Source organism: Stegostoma tigrinum, chromosome 29, assembly GCF_030684315.1.
Source record: "Stegostoma tigrinum isolate sSteTig4 chromosome 29, sSteTig4.hap1, whole genome shotgun sequence".
Classification (NCBI taxonomy): domain Eukaryota; kingdom Metazoa; phylum Chordata; class Chondrichthyes; order Orectolobiformes; family Stegostomatidae; genus Stegostoma; species Stegostoma tigrinum.
Genome location: NC_081382.1, coordinates 45,730,703 through 45,750,847, shown reverse-complemented (window position 1 = coordinate 45,750,847; position 20,145 = coordinate 45,730,703). Strand labels below are relative to the sequence as shown.

Here is a 20,145-nt window from a genome sequence, read left to right as displayed (position 1 = left end):
ACTCTCCCTTCTTCAATAATGGGATTAAATTGGCTACTTTCCATTTACAGGAATGATTCCAGAGACTATTTTGAAAGATAATCTCCAATGCATCCATTATCTGTAAAACACTTGAGATGCTAAATGACTGACAGATAATTCAGTGAGAAACTCATTGAGGGAAATAATGCGAAGAGCCTGCAGAGTAACTCTACTATCATTTCCTGTTCCCTCAGCACCTTTCCTAAAGCATGACGTGCAACGGGTAGCTCCTAACTCTGGTATTTGAGAGGTCCTTCAGAAAGGCACTGTAACTTCGTCACTTTTATGCTTAAATAAAACATTTAGGAATGTGAGATGAAATGTGCAACAATCACACTTACTCATTGTTTTACATCACTGGCTGGCCAGCATTTAGTGCCTATCCCTAGCTGCCCTTGAGAAGGTGGTGGTGAGCTATCTTCTGTGAGTTGACACACAATGCCCTCCAGGATTTTGACCCACTGACAGTGAAGGAACAGTGATATATTTCCAAGTCAGGGTGGCGAGTGGCTCAGAGGGGAATTTGTAGGGGGTGGTGTTCCTTGCACCTGCTGTCCTTGTCCTGTGGTTGTTGGTTTGGAAGGTGCTTTCTAAGGAGCCTCGGTGAATTTCTGCAGTGTGTCTTGTAGATATCATCCACTGCTGCTATTGAGCCTCAGTGGTGGGGGGCATGGATGTTTGTGGATGTTGTGCCAATCAAGTGGGGGCTGCTTTGTCCTGGACGGTGTCAAGTTTCTTCAGTGTTGTTGGGGCTGCACTCATCCCAGCAAGTGGGGAATAAACCATCACACTCCTGACTTGTGCCTTGTAGATGGTGGACAGGCTTCGGGGAATCAGGAGGTGAGATACTGCCACTTTGCAGCTGAAATCCAAATATTGTCTGGGTCTTGTTTCATTTAGGAACTGTCTGCTTCCGTGTCTCAGGAGTCATGAATGACGCTGAACATTGGTGCAATGCAAACATCAGCAAACATCTTCACCTCTGACCAGACCATCCTTCAGAAAGTCCTCAGAATTTACACGTTGGTTATAGCACCTTCCCAGCTGATGCTGTCCAATTTACAAAATATGTTTACTTTCAAGTTAACTGTGAGGTTAATGATTAGATATCACTTACTGGAGCAGGTCCTTTGGGATTGAACCAACCAGGTCGTTCCCATCCGTGTCGCTCTTGGAATACACAACCCTGCTGAAGGAGCTCCTGAGGATAGACAAATGTCAAACCTCAATCACTATCACCAGCACAATGGTGCAGAGAAAACACAGCCTTCCTAAAGATGTGCACCCTTCATAGTGTGCACATGTACTCCATTCTCTACACATTCCTCCCTATCTCCCCATCCAGATCCCAACCTACAAGTTGGCAGTCCATGTTTAAAAACCTCTTTGGACAACCATCCTGCAGCAAATTAATTCTGTACTCATGGAGATTGACTGCGGAAAACTGCAAATTCATCAGAACAGTGAAGCTTTGACTCCCCACACACCGACTGATAGCATCATGCTTTTTCACTCTGGGCATGTAGGACATGGGATGTTAGTGGTTGGGCCCAGCATTCATCTTCTTCAACTGCTGCAGCCTGTGTTTAGATTAGATTAGATTCCCTAAAGTGTGGAAACAGGCCCTTCGGCCCAACAAGTCCACGATGGCCCTTGAAGCATCCCACCCAGACCCATCCCCCTATAGCCCAAACACCCCTCAACACTATGTAGCAATTTAGCACGGCGATCCACCTAGCCTGCACATCTTTGGACTGTGGGAGGAAACTGGAGCACCCAGAGAAAACCCATGCAGACACGGGGAGAATGTGCAAACTCCACACAGACGGTCACCCAAGGCCGGAATCGAACCTGGGTCCCAGGCACTGTGAGGCTGCAGTGCTAACCCCTGAGACACCGTGCTGCCCCAATGTTTAGAAAATATCGTCTCAACCCAGTCACAAAATGCCCAGACAAAATTGGATTCACCAATCTATTGAAAAGCTTTTATCTTGGAAATGTAATACTGCAGAATAGACAAGATAGGAAAGCTCTCATTTTAACACAGCCCATGTTCTGTGACACATTCACTTCAAGCACAAAATGAAACAACATTTAACGTGGGGTGAAGTTCCTGGAGGTGGGAATGTTGAAGCTGCTTGTAGAATATTTTTCAATTTATTTTTGCTTCTGGGTGTTTAACCCTTTACTGATCTGTTACAGTTATGCTTAAGAACACTATTTTCCACTTAAAAATTGTCTCCTGAAATCCATGTCGCAGAAATGACAACTGAATTACCACCCGTGGTTCCCAGCACGGCCCCGGGATCCCAGCTAAAGGCACAGGAACTGAAGGATGTTGCAGAGGCAGAGTAATAAATGGCTGAAGTTCACGTGATAAGGCCATGATTAATTTCTTAAACACTTGCACAAATCTGTCTCAAGAGTTATTCTGTGATTGACAAAGGAAAGCCTAAACTGTCTGGCAGGATGGAGAGAGACAGACAGAGAGAGGGCAGGGTGTGGTGAAGAAAAGAAGGAAGAGAGAGATCGCAGACCGCAGAAGATGCTAAGAGACGGGGTGAGTGATAGTCAAAGGGACTGTGCTGCTTTTTATCGGAATCGAGCCAGTCTCCTGGATACAATGTGGCTGAAAAATATCGATGAGAGGATTAGTTCCCGTGATCTGCCACAGTCCATTTGTCTTGCCAAGCACCAGGTCATTAACACTGACCTGATGCAGGGGATCGAGCCTCATGTTCCTACCCGCGAGGGGTTCATCATAGGGAAACACGACCGAATAATTCTTGGCGTAAGATTCATGGCTTCGCTCTCGGATCCAGCGATTGTTATTGGTCAATGAATGATGGAAACGACTGTGCCAAAAAATACAGGTTCAGATATTACACCCCCCAGAGAGACCACTCACCACCCGCAGACAGATCCCTCACCATACACACACAAACACTTGTCTCCCTGTGCATGCAAACACCCATCTCCACTATATTCAAAGTCATCATCCCGACCACGCCAACACCAAACACACCCAAACTACGGCAAACACTCCCCTCTCCCGAAACACACAAACCTCCAACAAAACCCCGCCCCAACTTGCAAGACACTCAAGGAAGCCCACCCACACCAACATTCAAATCATACCACACTGACCCTCACTGGGGTACAGTCCTACACACACTGACTCTCACTGGGGTACAGTCCCACATGCACTGACTCTCACTGGGGTACAGTCCCGCACACACTGACTCTCACTGGGGTACAGTCCTACACACACTGACTCTCACTGGGGTACAGTCCCACATGCACTGACTCTCACTGGGGTACAGTCACACACGCACTGACTCTCACTGGGCTACCATCCCACACACACTGACCCTCACTGGGGTACAGTCTTACACACACTGACTCTCACTGGGGTACAGTCCCACATGCACTGACTCTCACTGGGGTACAGTCCCGCACACACTGACTCTCACTGGGGTACAGTCCTACACGCACTGACTCACACTGGGGTACAGTCCCACATGCACTGACTCTCACTGGGGTACAGTCACACACACACTGACTCTCACTGGGCTACCATCCCACACACACTGACCCTCACTGGGGTACAGTCCTACACACACTGACTCTCACTGGGGTACAGTCCCACACGCAGTGACTCTCACTGGGGTACAGTCCCACACACACTGACTCTCACTGGGGTACAGTCCCACACGCACTGACTCTCACTGGGGTACAGTCCCACACACACAGTGACTCTTACTGGGGTACAGTCCCACACACACAGTGACTCTCACTGGGGTACAGTCCCACACACACTGACTCTCACTGGGGTACGGGCTCCCACACACACTGACTCTCACTGGGATACAGTCCCACACACACTGACTCTCACTGGGGTACAGTCCCACACACACTGACTCTCTCTAGGGTACAGTCCCGCACACTGACTCTCACTGGGGTACAGTCCCGCACACAGTGACTCTCATTGGGGTACAGCTCCCACACACACTGACTCTAACTAGGGTACGGTCCTGCACACACTGACTCTCACTGGGGTACAGCTCCCACACACACTGACTCTCATTGGGGTACAGCTCCCACACACACTGACTCTCACTGGGGTACGGTCCCACACACACTGACTCTAACTAGGGTACGGTCCCACACACACTGACTCTAACTAGGGTACGGTCCTGCACACACTGACTCTCACTGGGGTACAGCTCCCACACACACTTACTCTCACTGGGGTACAGTCCCATACACACTGACTCTCAATGGGGCACAGTCCCACACACACTGACTCTCACTGGGGTACAGTCCCACACACACTGACTCTCACTGCAGCACAGTCCCACACACACTGACTCTCACTGGGGCACAGTCCCACACACACTGACTCTCTCTGGGGTACAGTCCCACACACTGACTCTCACTGGGGTAGAGTCCCGCACACACTGACTCTCACTGGGGCACAGTCCCACACACACTGACTCTCTCTGGGGTACAGTACCACACACACTGACTCTCACTGGGGTACAGTCCCACACACACTGACTCTCTCTAGGGTACAGTCCCGCACACTGACTCTCACTGGGGTACAGTCCCGCACACAGTGACTCTCACTGGGGTACAGTCCCACGCACACTGACTCTCACTGGGGCACAGTCCCACACACACTGACTCTCTCTGGGGTACAGTCCCACACACACTGACTCTCACTGGGGTATAGTCCCACACACACTGACTCTCTCTGGGGTACAGTCCCACACACACTTACTCTCACTGGGGTACAGTCCCATACACACTGACTCTCAATGGGGCACAGTCCCACACACACTGACTCTCACTAGGGCACAGTCCCACACACACTGACTCTCACTGGGGCACAGTCCCACACACACTGACTCTCTCTGGGGTACAGTCCCACACACACTGACTCTCACTGGGGTACAGTCCCACACACACTGACTCTCTCTGGGGTACAGTCCCACACACACTGACTCTCACTGGGGTACAGTCCCGCACACAGTGACTCTCACTGGGGTATAGTACCACACACACTGACTCTCACTGGGGTACAGTCCCACACACACTGACTCTCACTGGGGTACAGTCCCACACACACTGACTCTCACTGGGGTACAGTCCCGCACACAGTGACTCTCACTGGGGTATAGTACCACACACAGTGACTCTCACTGGGGTACAGTACCACACACACACTGACTCTCACTGGGGTACAGTCCCGCACACAGTGACTCTCACTGGGGTACAGTCCCACACACACACTGAATCTAACTGGGGTACAGTCCCGCACACAGTGACTCTCACTGGGGTACAGTACCACACACACACTGAATCTAACTGGGGTACAGTCCCGCACACAGTGACTCTCACTGGGGTACAGTCCCACACACACTGACTCTCACTGGGGCACGGTCCCATACACACTGACTCTCACTGGGGTACAGCCCCACTAACACTGACCCTCACTGGGGTATAGTCCCACAAACACTGACCCTCACTGGGATACAGTCCCACACACACTGACTCTCACTGGGATACAGTCCCACACACACTGACTCTCACTCGGGTACAGTCCCACACACACTGACTCTCACTGGGGTACAGTCCCACACACACACTGACTCTCTCTGGGGTACAGTCCCATACACACTGACTCTCACTGGGGTACAGTTCCACAAACACTGACCCTCACTGGGGTATAGTCCCACAAACACTGACTCTCACCCGGGTACAGGTCCCACTCACACTGACTCTCACTGGGATACAGTCCCACATACACTGACTCTCACTGGGCTACCGTCCCACACACACTGACTCTCACTGGGGTACAGTCCCACACACACTGACTCTCATTGGGGTACAGCTCCCACACACACTGACTCTTACTGGGGTACGGTCCCACACACACTGACTCTAACTAGGGTACGGTCCTGCACACACTGACTCTCACTGGGGTACAGCTCCCACACACACTTACTCTCACTGGGGTACAGTCCCATACACACTGACTCTCAATGGGGCACAGTCCCACACACACTGACTCTCACTGGGGTACAGTCCCACACACACTGACTCTCACTGGAGCACAGTCCCACACACACTGACTCTCACTGGGGCACAGTCCCACACACACTGACTCTCTCTGGGGTACAGTCCCACACACACTGACTCTCACTGGGGTACAGTCCCACACACACTGACTCTCACTGGGGTACAGTCCCACACACACTGACTCTCACTGGGGTAGAGTCCCGCACACACTGACTCTCACTGGGGCACAGTCCCACACACACTGACTCTCTCTGGGGTACAGTACCACACACACTGACTCTCACTGGGGTACAGTCCCACACACACTGACTCTCTCTAGGGTACAGTCCCACACACTGACTCTCACTGGGGTACAGTCCCGCACACAGTGACTCTCACTGGGGTACAGTCCCACGCACACTGACTCTCACTGGGGCACAGTCCCACGCACACTGACTCTCACTGGGGCACAGTCCCACACACACTGACTCTCTCTGGGGTACAGTCCCACACACACTGACTCTCACTGGGGTATAGTCCCACACACACTGACTCTCTCTGGGGTACAGTCCCACACACACTTACTCTCACTGGGGTACAGTCCCATACACACTGACTCTCAATGGGGCACAGTCCCACACACACTGACTCTCACTAGGGCACAGTCCCACACACACTGACTCTCACTGGGGCACAGTCCCACACACACTGACTCTCTCTGGGGTACAGTCCCACACACACTGACTCTCACTGGGGTACAGTCCCACACACACTGACTCTCTCTGGGGTACAGTCCCACACACACTGACTATCACTGGGGTACAGTCCCGCACACAGTGACTCTCACTGGGGTATAGTACCACACACACTGACTCTCACTGGGGTACAGTCCCACACACACTGACTCTCACTGGGGTACAGTCCCACACACACTGACTTTCACTGGGGTACAGTCCTGCACACAGTGACTCTCACTGGGGTATAGTACCACACACAGTGACTCTCACTGGGGTACAGTACCACACACACACTGACTCTCACTGGGGTACAGTCCCGCACACAGTGACTCTCACTGGGGTACAGTCCCACACACACACTGAATCTAACTGGGGTACAGTCCCGCACACAGTGACTCTCACTGGGGTACAGTCCCACACACACTGACTCTCACTGGGGCACGGTCCCATACACACTGACTCTCACTGGGGTACAGCCCCACTAACACTGACCCTCACTGGGGTATAGTCCCACAAACACTGACCCTCACTGGGATACAGTCCCACACACACTGACTCTCACTGGGATACAGTCCCACACACACTGACTCTCACTCGGGTACAGTCCCACACACACTGACTCTCACTGGGGTACAGTCCCACACACACACTGACTCTCTCTGGGGTACAGTCCCATACACACTGACTCTCACTGGGGTACAGTTCCACAAACACTGACCCTCACTGGGGTATAGTCCCACACACACTGACTCTCACTGGGATACAGTCCCACACACACTGACTCTCACTGGGGTACAGTCCCACACACACTGACTCTCACTGGGGTACAGGTCCCACTCACACTGACTCTCACTGGGATACAGCTCCCACACACACTGACTCTCACTGGGGTACAGTCCCACACACACTGACTGTCACTGGGGTACAGTCCCACACACACTGACTCTCACTGGGATACAGCTCCCACACACACTGTCTCTCACTGGGGTACAGTCCCACATACACTGACTCTCACTGGGGTACAGTCCCACACACACTGACTCTCACTGGGGTACGGTCCCACACACACTGACTCTCACTGGGGTACAGGTCCCACTCACACTGACTCTCACTGGGATACAGCTCCCACACACACTGACTCTCACTGGGGTACAGTCCCACACACACTGACTGTCACTGGGGTACAGTCCCACACACACTGACTCTCACTGGGGTACGGCTCCCACACACACTGACTCTCACTGGGGTACAGTCCCACATACACTGACTCTCACTGGGGTACAATCCCACACACACTGACTGTCACTGGGGTACAGTCCCACACACACTGACTCTCACTGGGGTACAGTCCCACACACACTGACTCTCAATGGGGTACAGTCCCACACACACTGACTCTCACTGGGGTACAGTCCCACACACACTGACTCTCTCTGGGGTACAGTCCCACACACACTGACTCTCACTGGGGTACAGTCCCACACACACTGACTCCACTCGGGTACAGTCCCACACACACTGACTCTCACTGGGGTACAGTCCCACACACACACTGACTCTCTCTGGGGTACAGTCCCATACACACTGACTCTCACTGGGGTACAGTTCCACAAACACTGACCCTCACTGGGGTATAGTCCCACAAACACTGACTCTCACCCGGGTACAGGTCCCACTCACACTGACTCTCACTGGGATACAGTCCCACACACACTGACTCTCACTGGGCTACCGTCCCACACACACTGACTCTCACTGGGGTACAGTCCCACACACACTGACTCTCATTGGGGTACAGCTCCCACACACACTGACTCTTACTGGGGTACGGTCCCACACACACTGACTCTAACTAGGGTACGGTCCTGCACACACTGACTCTCACTGGGGTACAGCTCCCACACACACTTACTCTCACTGGGGTACTGTCCCATACACACTGACTCTCAATGGGGCACAGTCCCACACACACTGACTCTCACTGGGGTACAGTCCCACACACACTGACTCTCACTGGAGCACAGTCCCACACACACTGACTCTCACTGGGGCACAGTCCCACACACACTGACTCTCTCTGGGGTACAGTCCCACACACTGACTCTCACTGGGGTAGAGTCCCGCACACACTGACTCTCACTGGGGCACAGTCCCACACACACTGACTCTCTCTGGGGTACAGTACCACACACACTGACTCTCACTGGGGTACAGTCCCACACACACTGACTCTCTCTAGGGTACAGTCCCACACACTGACTCTCACTGGGGTACAGTCCCGCACACAGTGACTCTCACTGGGGTACAGTCCCACGCACACTGACTCTCACTGGGGCACAGTCCCACGCACACTGACTCTCACTGGGGCACAGTCCCACACACACTGACTCTCTCTGGGGTACAGTCCCACACACACTGACTCTCACTGGGGTATAGTCCCACACACACTGACTCTCTCTGGGGTACAGTCCCACACACACTTACTCTCACTGGGGTACAGTCCCATACACACTGACTCTCAATGGGGCACAGTCCCACACACACTGACTCTCACTAGGGCACAGTCCCACACACACTGACTCTCACTGGGGCACAGTCCCACACACACTGACTCTCTCTGGGGTACAGTCCCACACACACTGACTCTCACTGGGGTACAGTCCCACACACACTGACTCTCACTGGGGTACAGTCCCGCACACAGTGCCTCTCACTGGGGTATAGTACCACACACACTGACTCTCACTGGGGTACAGTCCCACACACACTGACTCTCACTGGGGTACAGTCCCACACACACTGACTTTCACTGGGGTACAGTCCTGCACACAGTGACTCTCACTGGGGTATAGTACCACACACAGTGACTCTCACTGGGGTACAGTACCACACACACACTGACTCTCACTGGGGTACAGTCCCGCACACAGTGACTCTCACTGGGGTACAGTCCCACACACACACTGAATCTAACTGGGGTACAGTCCCGCACACAGTGACTCTCACTGGGGTACAGTACCACACACACACTGAATCTAACTGGGGTACAGTCCCGCACACAGTGACTCTCACTGGGGTACAGTCCCACACACACTGACTCTCACTGGGGCACGGTCCCATACACACTGACTCTCACTGGGGTACAGCCCCACTAACACTGACCCTCACTGGGGTATAGTCCCACAAACACTGACCCTCACTGGGATACAGTCCCACACACACTGACTCTCACTGGGATACAGTCCCACACACACTGACTCTCACTCGGGTACAGTCCCACACACACTGACTCTCACTGGGGTACAGTCCCACACACACACTGACTCTCTCTGGGGTACAGTCCCATACACACTGACTCTCACTGGGGTACAGTTCCACAAACACTGACCCTCACTGGGGTATAGTCCCACACACACTGACTCTCACTGGGATACAGTCCCACACACACTGACTCTCACTGGGGTACAGTCCCACACACACTGACTCTCACTGGGGTACAGGTCCCACTCACACTGACTCTCACTGGGGTACAGTCCCACACACACTGACTGTCACTGGGGTACAGTCCCACACACACTGACTCTCACTGGGATACAGCTCCCACACACACTGACTCTCACTGGGGTACAGTCCCACATACACTGACTCTCACTGGGGTACAGTCCCACACACACTGACTCTCACTGGGGTACGGTCCCACACACACTGACTCTCACTGGGGTACAGGTCCCACTCACACTGACTCTCACTGGGATACAGCTCCCACACACACTGACTCTCACTGGGGTACAGTCCCACACACACTGACTGTCACTGGGGTACAGTCCCACACACACTGACTCTCACTGGGGTACGGCTCCCACACACACTGACTCTCACTGGGGTACAGTCCCACATACACTGACTCTCACTGGGGTACAATCCCACACACACTGACTGTCACTGGGGTACAGTCCCACACACACTGACTCTCAATGGGGTACAGTCCCACACACACTGACTCTCACTGGGGTACAGTCCCACACACACTGACTCTCACTGGGGTACAGTCCCACACACACTGACTCTCACTGGGGTACAGTCCCACACACACTGACTCTCTCTGGGGTACAGTCCCACACACACTGACTCTCACTGGGGTACAGTCCCACACACACTGACTCTCACTGGGGTACGGCTCCCACACACACTGACTCTCACTGGGGTACAGTCCCACATACACTGACTCTCACTGGGGTACAATCCCACACACACTGACTGTCACTGGGGTACAGTCCCACACACACTGACTCTCAATGGGGTACAGTCCCACACACACTGACTCTCACTGGGGTACAGTCCCACACACACTGACTCTCACTGGGGTACAGTCCCACACACACTGACTCTCACTGGGGTACAGTCCCACACACACTGACTCTCAATGGGGTACAGTCCCACACACACTGACTCTCTCTGGGGTACAGTCCCACACACACTGACTCTCACTGGGGTACAGCTCCACACACACTGACTCTCACTGGGGCACAGTCCCACACGCACTGACTCTCACTGGGGTACAGTCCCACACACACTGACTCTCTCTGGGGTACAGTCCCACACACACTGACTCTCACTGGGGTACAGTCCCACACACACTGACTCTCACTGGGGTACAGTCCCACACACACTGACTCTCACTGGGGTACAGTCCCACACACACTGACTCTCTCTGGGGTACAGTCCCACACACACTGACTCTCACTGGGGTACAGTCCCACACACACTGACTCTCACTGGGGTACAGTCCCACACACACTGACTCTCACTGGGGTACAGTCCCACACACACAGACTCTCACTGGGGTACAGTCCCACACACACTGACTCTCACTGGGGTACAGTCCCACACACACTGACTCTCACTGGGGTACAGTCCCACACACACTGACTCTCTCTGGGGTACAGTCCCACACACACTGACTCTCACTGGGGTACAGTCCCACACACACTGACTCTCACTGGGATACTGTCCCACACACACTGACTCTCACTGGGGTACAGTCCCACACACACTGACTCTCACTATGGTGGAGATGGGCTGAAATTGTCTATTTGTCTGATGGTTTCCTTACCGGATGTCATAACCATACATGTCCTTCTCCGGCCGTCCATGGATGACCCAGTGAGCAAGCTCCTTCCCACAACCACCACCCAACATCATTCCTGAGGATGAGGAATGCATGGCATTAATGTACTGCTCTACCCGTGATAAGACACAGCGGGAAACACTAGACATATGCACCATTGGGGCGGCACGGTGGCACAGTGGTTAGCACTTCGGCCTCACAGCGCCAGGGACCCGGGTTCAATTCCAGCCTCGGGTGACTGTCTGTGTGGAGTTTGCACATTCTCCCCGTGTCTGTGTGGGTTTCCTCCGGGTGCTCTGGTTTCCTCCCACAGTCCAAAGATGTGCAGGTTAGGTGATCGGCCATGCTAAATTGGGGTGGGATGCTCAAGGGGCGTTGTTGACTTGTTGGGCCGAAGGGCCTGTCTCCACACTGTAGGGAATCTAATCTATTTACTGCATTTGCAACCAATGGCCTTCAGCTGAGCCAGTTACAGCAAGTGGATGAAAATCCTTCTGTGAATCTCGAGTGTCACCGAAGATTGAGGTAGTTCTCCACTTCAACAGTCAGAAAGTGGTGACTTCAGGGGGTCAGAGCTGAGGGAGCGGGCACTGTCAGAGGGTCAGAGCTGAGGGAGCGGGCACTGTCGGAGGGTCAGAGCTGAGGGAGCGGGCACTGTCGGAGGGTCAGTGCTGAGGGAGTGGGCACTGTCGGAGGGTCAGCACCAAGGGAGCGCCGCACTGTCGGAGTGTCAGTGCCGAGGGAGCGGGCACTGTCAGAGGGTCAGTGCTGAGGGAGTGTGCACTGTCGGAGGGTCAGTGCTGAGGGAGCGCCGCACTGTCGGAGGGTCAGTGCTGAGGGAGTGGGCACTGTCGGAGGGTCAGTGCTGAGGGAGTGTGCACTGTCGGAGGGTCAGTGCTGAGGGAGCGCCGCACTGTCGGAGGGTCAGTGCTGAGGGAGTGGGCACTGTCGGGGGATCAGTGCTGAGGGAGTGGGCACTGTCGGAGGGTCAGTGCTGAGGGAGCGCCGCACTGTCGGAGGGTCAGTGCTGAGGGAGTGGGCACTGTCAGAGGGTCAGTGCTGAGGGAGAGCCGCACTGTCAGTGCGTCAATGCGGAGGGAGCGCCGCACTGTTGGAGGGTCAGTGCTGAGGGAGTGCCGCACTGTCGGAGGGTCAGTGCTGAGGGAGTGGGCACTGTCGGGGGATCAGTGCTGAGGGAGCGGGCACTGTCAGAGGGTCAGTGCTGAGGGAGTGGGCACTGTCAGAGGGTCAGCACCAAGGGAGCGCCGCACTGTCGGAGTGTCAGTGCCGAGGGAGCGGGCACTGTCGGAGGGTCAGTGCTGAGGGAGCGCCGCACTGTCGGAGGGTCAGTGCTGAGGGAGCGCCGCACTGTCAGAGGGTCAGTGCTGAGGGAGTGTGCACTGTCGGAGGGTCAGTGCTGAGGGAGCGCCGCACTGTCGGAGGGTCAGTGCTGAGGGAGTGGGCACTGTCGGGGGATCAGTGCTGAGGGAGGGGGCACTGTCGGAGGGTCAGTGCCAAGGGCGTAGACACTGTTGGAGGGTCAGTGCTGAGGGAGCGCTGCACTGTTGGAGGGTCAGTGCCAAGGGATCGCCGCACGCTCGGGGGGTCAGTGCCGAGGGACCGCTGCGCATTTGGAGGGTCAGTGCTGAGGGAGCGCCGCACTGTCGGAGGGTCAGTGCTGAGGGAGCGCCGCACTGTCGGAGGGTCAGTGCTGAGGGAGTGGGCACTGTAGGGGGATCAGTGCTGACAGAGCACAACACTGTCGGACGGTCAGTGCTGAGGGAGAGGGCACTGTTGGAGGGTCAGTGCCGAGGGAGCGCCGCACTGTCGGAGGGTCAGTGCTGAGGGAGCATCGCACTGTCGGAGGGTCAGTGCCGAGGGAGTGCTGCACTATCGGGGGGGGGGGGTCAGTGCTGAGGGAGTGGGCGCTGTTGGAGGGTCAGTGCTGAGGGAGTGGGCGCTGTCGGAGGGTCAGTGCTGAGGGAGCACAACACTGTCGGACGGTCAGTGCTGAGGGAGTGGGCACTGTCGGAGGTCAGTGCTGAGGGAGTGGGCACTGTCGGAGGTCAGTGCTGAGGGAGCATCGCACTGTCGGAGGGTCAGTGCTAAGGGAGTGGGCACTGACGGGGGGTCAGTGCCAAGGGAGCACCACATTGTTGGAGGGTCAGAGCTGAGGGAGCATCGCACTGTCGGAGGGTCAGTGCTGAGGGAGTGGGCACTGTCGGAGGGTCAGCACCAAGGGAGCGCCGCACTGTCGGAGTGTCAGTGCCAAGGGAGCGCCGCACTGTCGGAGGGTCAGTGCTGAGGGAGTGGGCACTGTCGGAGGGTCAGTGCTGAGGGAGTGACGCACTGTTGGAGGGTCAGTGCTGAGGGAGCGCCGCACTGTCGGAGGATCAGTGCTGAGGGAGTGGGCACTGTCGGGGGGTCAGAGCTGAGGGAGCGGGCACTGTCGGAGGGTCAGAGCTGAGGGAGCGGGCACTGTCGGAAGGTCAGAGCTGAGGGAGCGCCGCACTGTCGGAGGGTCAGTGCTGAGGGATCGCTGCACTGTCGGAGGGTCAGTGCTGAGGGAGCAGGCACTGTCGGAGGGTTAGTGTGAGGGAGTGGGCACTGTCGGACGGTCAGTGCTGAAGGAGTGAGCACTGTCGGAGGGTCAGTGCTGAAGGAGTGAGCACTGTTGGAGGGTCAGTGCTGAGGGAGTGGGCCCTGTTGGAGGGTCAGTGCTGAGGGAGCGCCGCACTGTCGGTGGGTCAGTGATTCTGCTTGTTCTAAGTCCTTGTTCTAATGTCATCCTCTGAGGAAGGACATCAAACTGACGGTAAGACTACCCTGAACCTGCCTGATCACTTGTTGTCAGCCTGAGGCTCATGCATGAAGAACTTGGTTGCAAGTGTTTCTGTGCTGTGTGCTAATCAAGACCAAAGACAGTCAGAGCTCAGGAACCATGAGGACCCCAGCTTCTCACCTGCACTGTTGAATCCGCATCCCAGATAATAGCCTCGGAGCTCAGGAGCCTCTCCCATCAGGGGCTTGTGGTCAGCAGTGAATGACTCTACAAAACAGGCATCATTACTTTTGGACTATCTCTCCCTGTCACAGCAAGAGACTGTTTCAAGCACAGAGGACACCCTCCAGAGACAATTTTAAGGAGCTATCCCTTTATCAGGGATAACACATCTCCCTGAGTAAGAACACAGCTCCACCAGCTGTCACTCAGCACAGTCTCAGTCAGTGATAATGGGAACTGCAGATGCTGGAGAATCCAAGATAATAAAGTGTGAAGCTGGATGAACACAGCAGGCCAAGCAGCTTCTTAGGAGCACAAAAGCTGACGTTTCAGGCCTAGACTCTTCATCAGAGAGGGGGATGGGGTGAGGGTTCTGGAATAAATAGGGAGCGAGGGGGAGGCGGATTGAAGATGGAGAGAAAAGAAGATAGGTGGAGAGGAGAGTATAGGTGGGGAGGTAGGGAGGGGATAGGTCAGTCCAGGGAAGACGGACAGGTCAAGGAGGTGGGATGAGGTTAGTAGGTAGGAGACGGAGGTGCGGCTTGAAGTGGGAGGAAGGGATGGGTGAGAGGAAGAACAGGTTAGGGAGGCAGAGACAGGTTGGACTGGTTTTGGGATGCACTGGGTGGAGGGGTTGGGGTTGGGGTCAGGGTCAGGGTCAGGGTCAGGTTTCAGCCCAATGGTATCAATGTGGACTTCACCAGCTCTTCCCCGCCTCCCTAACCTGTTCTTCCTCTCACCCATCCCTTCCTCCCACCCCAAGCCGCACCTCCATTTCCTACCTACTAACCTCATCCCACCTCCTTGACCTGTCCGTCTTCCCTGGACTGACCTATCCCCTCCCTACCTCCCCACCTATACTCTCTCCACCTATCTTCTTTTCTCTCCATCTTCGGTCCGCCTCCCCCTCTCTCCCTTTTTATTCCAGAACCCTCTCCCCATCCCCCTCTCTGATGAAGGGTTAGGCCCGAAACGTCAGCTTTTGTGCTCCTGAGATGCTGCTTGGCCTGCTGTGTTCATCCAGCCTCACACTTTGTTATCACAGTCTCAGTCAGAGTTGTGTCAGGGATTGTTCCCACACATCACCACAAACCCAGGCCCAGTCTCCTCATCAGAGATGGAGCTGCTTCAGGAGTGAACCATCTCCTCCACTCCACTGTGCACTGTGGCAGAACGAACATTAAATTGAGCAACACCCATGCCCAGACCTTCCTTACACATAAAGGAGACATCGCCCACATCAAACTGGGCCAGCTGCTACCCACTCGTAAATGGAGCTGTTTGATCATACTGTCTGGGTCAATCCCAGGTTCCAAGCCTGGCCTGTGTCCACTGATGTCGGTAGGAACATTAGAACCCAAGCAGCAAGGACTGAAGGCCAGAGAGACGGTTACTGCTGAGCTGAGCCTGGGGCAGGAGAAGGAACAAGCAGCAATCCTGGCACACTGCATTGGGCATGAGCTCCTCTGTACCTGGGCCACACACAGTTGACTTCACCCCCGTGGTCTCCAGAGCAGGGATACGGTTCATAGCTCCTTCAATCAACTGTGTGAAAACATCCCAGTCCAGGTCAAAAAGGCTGAAGGCAAATTTATCTGACACCTGAAAAAAGAGACATCAAAATCAAAGTAGATAGATGGGTCCAAAGCAACAAGGTCACTGTCCCTACAACCAATGTCCACTCTCTCTGTTTATGGGCCAACACTGGACACAGAATTTGTAGCATTCAGCCCACCTGCTCCTGGCCAGGGTTTATGCTCCATGTGTGAACCAACATACACCCCTTCATCTCACCCTGTCACAATGTCCTTCTATTCTGATCATATCAGGAGAATCTCTCTCCCATACCAAGGGCTTAGGGTCTGGAACATATTGTCTGAGAGTGTGTGGGGAGGCAGTGGTTAGGGTCTGGAATGTACTATCTGAGAGTGTGGGGCAAGGCAGTGATTAGGGTCTGGAACGTACTGTCTGAGAGTGTGTGGAGGGAGGCAGTGGTTAGGGTCTGGAACGTACTGTCTGAGAGTGTGTAGAGGGAGGCAGTGGTTAGGGTCTGGAATGTACTGTCTGAGAGTGTGGGGGGGGGCAGTGGTTAGGGTCTGGAATGTACTGTCTGAGAGTGTTGGGGGGGGCAGTGGCTAGGGTCTGGAACGTACTGTCTGGGAGTGTGGGGGGGGCAGTGGTTAGGGTCTGGAACATACTGTCTGAGTGTGTGGTGGGGAGGCAGTGGTTAGGGTCTGGAATGTACTGTCTGAGAGTGTGGGGGGGGTGGAGTGGTTAGGGTCTGGAATGTACTGTCTGGGAGTGTGGGGTGGGACTGGTTAGGGTCTGGAATGTACTGTCTGAGAGTGTGGGGGGGGCACTGGTTAGGGTCTGGAATGTACTGTCTGAGAGTGTGGGGGGAGGCAGTGGTTAGGGTCTGGAATGTACTGTCTGGGAGTGTGGCGGGGGGGCACTGGTTAGGGTCTGGAACGTACTGTCTGAGAGTGTGGGGGGGCCACTGGTTAGGGTCTGGAATGTACTGTCTGAGAGTGTGGGGGGGGCAGTGGTTAGGGTCTGGAATGTACTGTCTGGGAGTGTGGGGGGGGCAGTGATTAGGGTCTGGAATGTACTGTCTGAGGGTGTGGGGAGGCCACTGGTTAGGGTCTGGAATGTACTGTCTGAGAGTGTGGGAGGGCAGTGGTTAGGGTCTGGAACGTACTGTCTGGGAGTGTGGGGGGTGCAGTGATTAGGGTCTGGAATGTACTGTCTGAGAGTGTGGGGGGGGCAGTGGCTAGGGTCTGGAACGTACTGTCTGGGAGTGTGGGGGGGGCAGTGGTTAGGGTCTGGAACATACTGTCTGAGTGTGTGGTGGGGAGGCAGTGGTTAGGGTCTGGAGCGTACTGTCTGAGAGTGTGGGGGGGAGGCAGGTTCACTCGAAGCATTCAAAGGGCAATGAGAGTGTGAACTGAGGAGAAAATTCACAGAATTACTGAAGGAGGTAATATTTTCACATAGAGTGGAATGCTTATTTGGTGAGCTAGTTTAGACATGATGTACTGAATGGCTTCCTACTTCATAGCAGTTCTGTATGTCCCTTTGTGATCTATGCTTATCGAACTTTTCCCAAAATGTTTCGAATTTATTTGTTCTAACTGTTCTGCATAGGAGCAGATCCTCCTGAGTATGGATAAAGATATTTTTTCTGAAGTCCTGATTGGATTAACAACAGTATTTACATTAATTTACAACATTGACAGTATTAGAACATAGAACATTACAGCACAGTACAGGCCCTTCGGCCCTCGATGTTGTGCCGACCTGTCATACTGATCTGAAGCCCATCTAACCTACACTATTCCATGTACATCCATTGATTATCCCTTGTTCTGGTTTTCCTAACAAGTGGAAATGTCTTCTCCAGATCTATCTGTTTATATCTCTCCATAATTTTAAAGACCATTATCAAGTCACACAGGGATGTGTGGGTTACAGGGGGATGGGTCTGGGTGGGATGCTTCAAGGGGCAATGTGGGCTTCTTGGGCTGAAGGGCCTGTTTCCACACTGTAGAGAATATAATCTAATCTTCAGCATCCTAAAGACAGGAAGCTTTTTCATGATTTAGAACCTCTCAGTTCCAGCATCAACTTTGCAAATTTTATTTTTTGTTTTCTTGCTTATTCTATAATGTTACTGAAATACAGAGACCAGAGCTGCGCACGGTATTCCAGGTGTGGTCTAACCGAGGTACTACACAATGGAAACAACGGTCTGCTGTTCAATTCTATCAGCTTGGAAATGCTATTTCCATCTTCATCAAAACGGTCTCATGGTATTATCACTGGACTGATAATCCGGAGATCCAGATAACATTCTGGGGACTAGGGTTCGAATCCTGCCACAGCAGATGGTGAAATTTGAATTCAATAAATGTGTGGAATTAGGAATCTAAAGATGGCCATGAATCCGTTGCTGATTTTTGGAAAAACCCATCTGGTTCGCTAATGCCCTTCAGGGAAGATAATGTATGGCTTAGAAAAGGTGGAAGCTGGGAAGTTGTTTCCGTTAGGTGGGGAGACTAGGGCCCGTGGGCACAGACTTAAAATTAGAGGGGGTAAATTTAAAACAGAAATGGGGCGACATTTCTTCAGTCAGAGAGTGGTGGGTTCATGGAATTCATTGCCACGGAGCGCAGTGGAGGCCGGGACGTTGGATGCCTTCAAGGCAGAGATTGATAAATTCTTGATCTCGCAAGGAAACAAGGGCTACAGGGAGAGTGCAGGGAAGTGGAGTTGAAATGCCCATCAGCCATGATTTAAATGGCCGAGTGGACTTGATGGGCCGAATGGCCTTACTTCCACTCCTATGGCTTATGGTCTTATGGAAGGAAAGTGCCATCTTTACCTGGTCTGGTCTACTAGTGGCTCCAGACCCACAGCAAAGTGGTTGACTCTTAATTGCCCCAGAATGTTTTTTATATTGTGAAATAATGCTGTTCTGTATATAATCACAGTCTCTCAAGATTACTCCATTTGCTGCAGACACAACTTTTGGAAACTAATTTCTGCTCCTGAGACAAATTGTTTATTTAAATTCTTAACAAAAGCAGTAGATTAGAAAAATTAGATCCAGGGGTTGAGGGGGTTTCCATTTCTCAGTGATGTGTTTCTGCTCTGAGCTGCTTGTCTTAGCTCTGACACTGTTTTCTGTACCACAAAGTCAGGCCTCTCCAATCTACTCCTAATCCCACCCCCGTGTCCATACACTCCAACTCGTCTCTGATCCCACAGCCCTCACACAATAACCAACACTACCCCCTGTGAGAGTGTCTGCTGCGGTCCCACTCTCCCAATCCAACTCTGTCTCTTTCCATCTCACCTCTTCCCAGAAGTTTGGGTTAGGTTCATATCCACCAACAGACAGGGCATCCCCCTGGAGACGGAGATACACAGAGCTGTCATGATCCCGAACATTTGGCATATTCTGTGAGTAAAAGTAAAACCGAGAAAGGAGCTTGAGATGTAAATTCCAACCAAGTAAATCTCCCTCTACACAGTCAACTACTCCCAGGACAGGGACAGTACGGGGTTAAATACAAAGTAAAACTCCCTCTACACTGTCCCGCATCAAACTATATTTAACTCAAACGCTCTGTATCTAACCCCGTGCTGTCCCTGTTGGCAGTGTTCGATGGGGACAGTGTAGAGACAGAGTT

The 20,145-nt window shown here is 53.5% G+C and overlaps 1 protein-coding gene across 5 annotated transcripts in view; it reads right to left on the bottom strand.

Annotated features, from left to right (window-relative positions):
• Positions 1-20,145, bottom strand: part of sardh (sarcosine dehydrogenase) — a 135,077-nt gene that overhangs the window by 31,808 nt on the left and 83,124 nt on the right. For all 5 annotated transcript variants that reach the window (XM_059638237.1, XM_059638236.1, XM_059638235.1 and 2 more), the window contains 6 exons: positions 19,809-19,913; positions 16,426-16,555; positions 14,912-14,998; positions 11,935-12,025; positions 2,735-2,876; positions 1,139-1,222 (listed from right to left, as the gene is read on the bottom strand). In XM_059638237.1, coding sequence (XP_059494220.1) covers positions 1,139-1,222; positions 2,735-2,876; positions 11,935-12,025; positions 14,912-14,998; positions 16,426-16,555; positions 19,809-19,913 — 639 coding nt within the window. The remainder of the gene's footprint in view (positions 1-1,138; positions 1,223-2,734; positions 2,877-11,934; positions 12,026-14,911; positions 14,999-16,425; positions 16,556-19,808; positions 19,914-20,145) is intronic.